General features: G+C 44.8%; 1 protein-coding gene across 1 annotated transcript in view; it reads right to left on the reverse strand.

Annotated features, from left to right (window-relative positions):
- EPB41L4B (erythrocyte membrane protein band 4.1 like 4B) overlaps positions 1-1273 on the reverse strand; it is a 172003-nt gene extending 170730 nt beyond the window's left edge. The window contains exon 1 of the mRNA XM_017739074.1: positions 1253-1273. Coding sequence (XP_017594563.1) covers positions 1253-1273 — 21 coding nt within the window. The remainder of the gene's footprint in view (positions 1-1252) is intronic.
- Between the last annotated feature and the right edge of the window lie 1087 nt (positions 1274-2360).

Genomic DNA, 2360 nt, shown 5'->3' on the forward strand with positions numbered 1-2360 from the left:
CTACATCCCTTGTGCACAGACACGTCTGCCCGGTGCGTGGGAATGCTCCCGCATTTGCCTTTGCGATCAGCGCGGTCTGGTGGTTTAAGGAAACCGCTGTGAGAACTTGGTCCCATGGAAAAAGCAAACCCCCCAGACCGCCCCGGGGTTTTATTCCCTTTCGCTTCTGTAGCTGTGAGGAAGGAGTACGGGTTTGTTTATCTGTCACAGAAAATCCATAGGTACAAATACTCTCACGGTCGCTCTGCCAAAAAGTTGAATATCTATGTATTCTGGCTCGGGTGGGAGCGCTTTTGCTGAATTGCTACGTATAAAATACTGGACGTGAATCATGTCTCACAGAAACAATCAGTGGGGCTAATTCTGTCACCTTATGGTCAGATGTGATCTGAGGAGCTTTGAACTGAAATAATTTGCTGCTTCTGAGGTGTGGGTTTGGGGTTTTTTCTGCTGTGAATTTATTTCTCTTAACCTTACTTCCAGGCCCATTTACACAAGCATTGTCCTATTAAGTATTCAGAAAGACTGCCAAAATATCTCAGCTTGTCATTTTTTATTGAGACTTGATAGTATTAGGTAACTGCCTGCTGCTTCTGCATCCTTTTCCATGTTCCTTCAATGCCCTGGATCAGTCTTGAAGTGTCTCATTAGCCAAGACCGTCACTGAACTGCATGATCTTTGGCAGAGATCTACCTGCAGCCCTTCTGCACTATATGGTTGCATAAAAGAGCTTTTATAGAAACAGAGTGGAAAGGTGCTAATCTTTGCCTGCTAATGTTCACAGTCAAAAGTAGACACTTACTACAGATTATAGGGGTTTTTTTCCAGTTTTTTTTTCCTTCCTTAGAAGCAGAATTTCAATTTTCTTTCATATCCTGAATGATGTAGCATACCTTGAGGTTCTTTCACTGCTTTGAACACTGTGAAGATATCCCAGTCCCATAAAGCTCGTTTGCATACCACAAGCAGCACAAATTATCTTAAGAATTGGAAATTCAGCAGAAATACTCTCGTCTCTTGAGGGAGCTACAGCAATTCTGGTGCAAAGGAGAGTGGGGTGGAAGAGAGGTCTTGCATCACTTGGGACTGGGCTGGCAGAAAACCAAGCAAGTCTTTTGCCGTGCTAAAAATCTTTTTTACTCTGAAGCTGTGAGACTTCAGCCCTTTGTCTCTTTCAACTTCTGTCATGGAAACAGAAGTCTGGTATTTTAAAATGCATAAACGTAGGCTTGACTTACATTAGCAGCATACCTGATACAGACCAATGGCCATACCCCAGAGGCAGTCCTGCATTTACAGAACTGCCATAGAGATGCTGAGGTCCCATTAAGTCTCATGTTAAGAAATACAAGGTAATTCTCACAGTAAAGGATCTTTTGGAAGGAGCTGGTGGTGGGAGGAAATAAAGCTGGTTCCTTAGTACCCAGCCTCTCGGAGTAAAACAATCCCACCGTTATTTTGTCTCATGTTACCAGCAGAGCTATCTTTAGCCCTGAAACAAAAACCTTGAGCAACTGTGGTACTGAGGATGCCTCGAGAAGTATTTAAACTAGCATTTATATTCAGATTTTTATTTCTATGTTTCACCCATTTACATCCTCTCTCCATTTTCAGATTGCCAGGCCCTGAAGGGGTTTGGTTTGCTGGCACCTGTCCTGCAGTCCCTCCTCAGAGTGCCTGCTACTTGCTTCTAATGAAAGGCACAAGCAGAAACTGCTGTGGTGCTCATCTATATTGTAGCTAAGGGCATTACTTTTAAATCTTTATCAAAATAGCCTTCCACTGCAACATCAACCTCCCATGGAATACTCCAGTGTCCACTAAGAGCCACGAATTGATTACTGCCACAGGAAAGGTGAAGGTGGTGACCTAGGCAAACCATTTTTCCTAACCCATATTGAAGTTCTGGTAGCAATCCCTGCCAGTAACCAGTCTTACCCACGGCTTTGCCATGGTTCTAAGCAGTGTGCAAATGGGAGAGCATTTACCAAAATCCTTACTTGTTGCAGTGGGGATACTGCAACACGCATATATCAAACCAGGAGTCCCGTGGAAATATATATGGACAGACGGATTCTTGCTAGATGTTTCAGAGATGTTTATTTCTCCAGCCGCATGGCCGGAGCTCTGCTGAGGAACTGTTCCAGTCACGGGACCAAGGGTCCTTCTGCCCGCGCAGGGAACACAAACCAACCAATGGGGAATGAGGCTGAGCAGGGGCAGGGAAGCCCCGTGTCTGTGCCCTCAGGGCCCCTCTCCCAGGGCTACATGGCAGGGGAGGGACCCCAACACCTCACCCGTTTTATTTTAATAAAAGGAGAATGAAAACAACTGGATAAACATAACAAGAACAGTTTCA

This window comes from Corvus brachyrhynchos, unplaced genomic scaffold (assembly GCF_000691975.1).
Source record: "Corvus brachyrhynchos isolate BGI_N302 unplaced genomic scaffold, ASM69197v1 scaffold7, whole genome shotgun sequence".
NCBI classification, from domain to species: Eukaryota; Metazoa; Chordata; class Aves; order Passeriformes; family Corvidae; genus Corvus; species Corvus brachyrhynchos.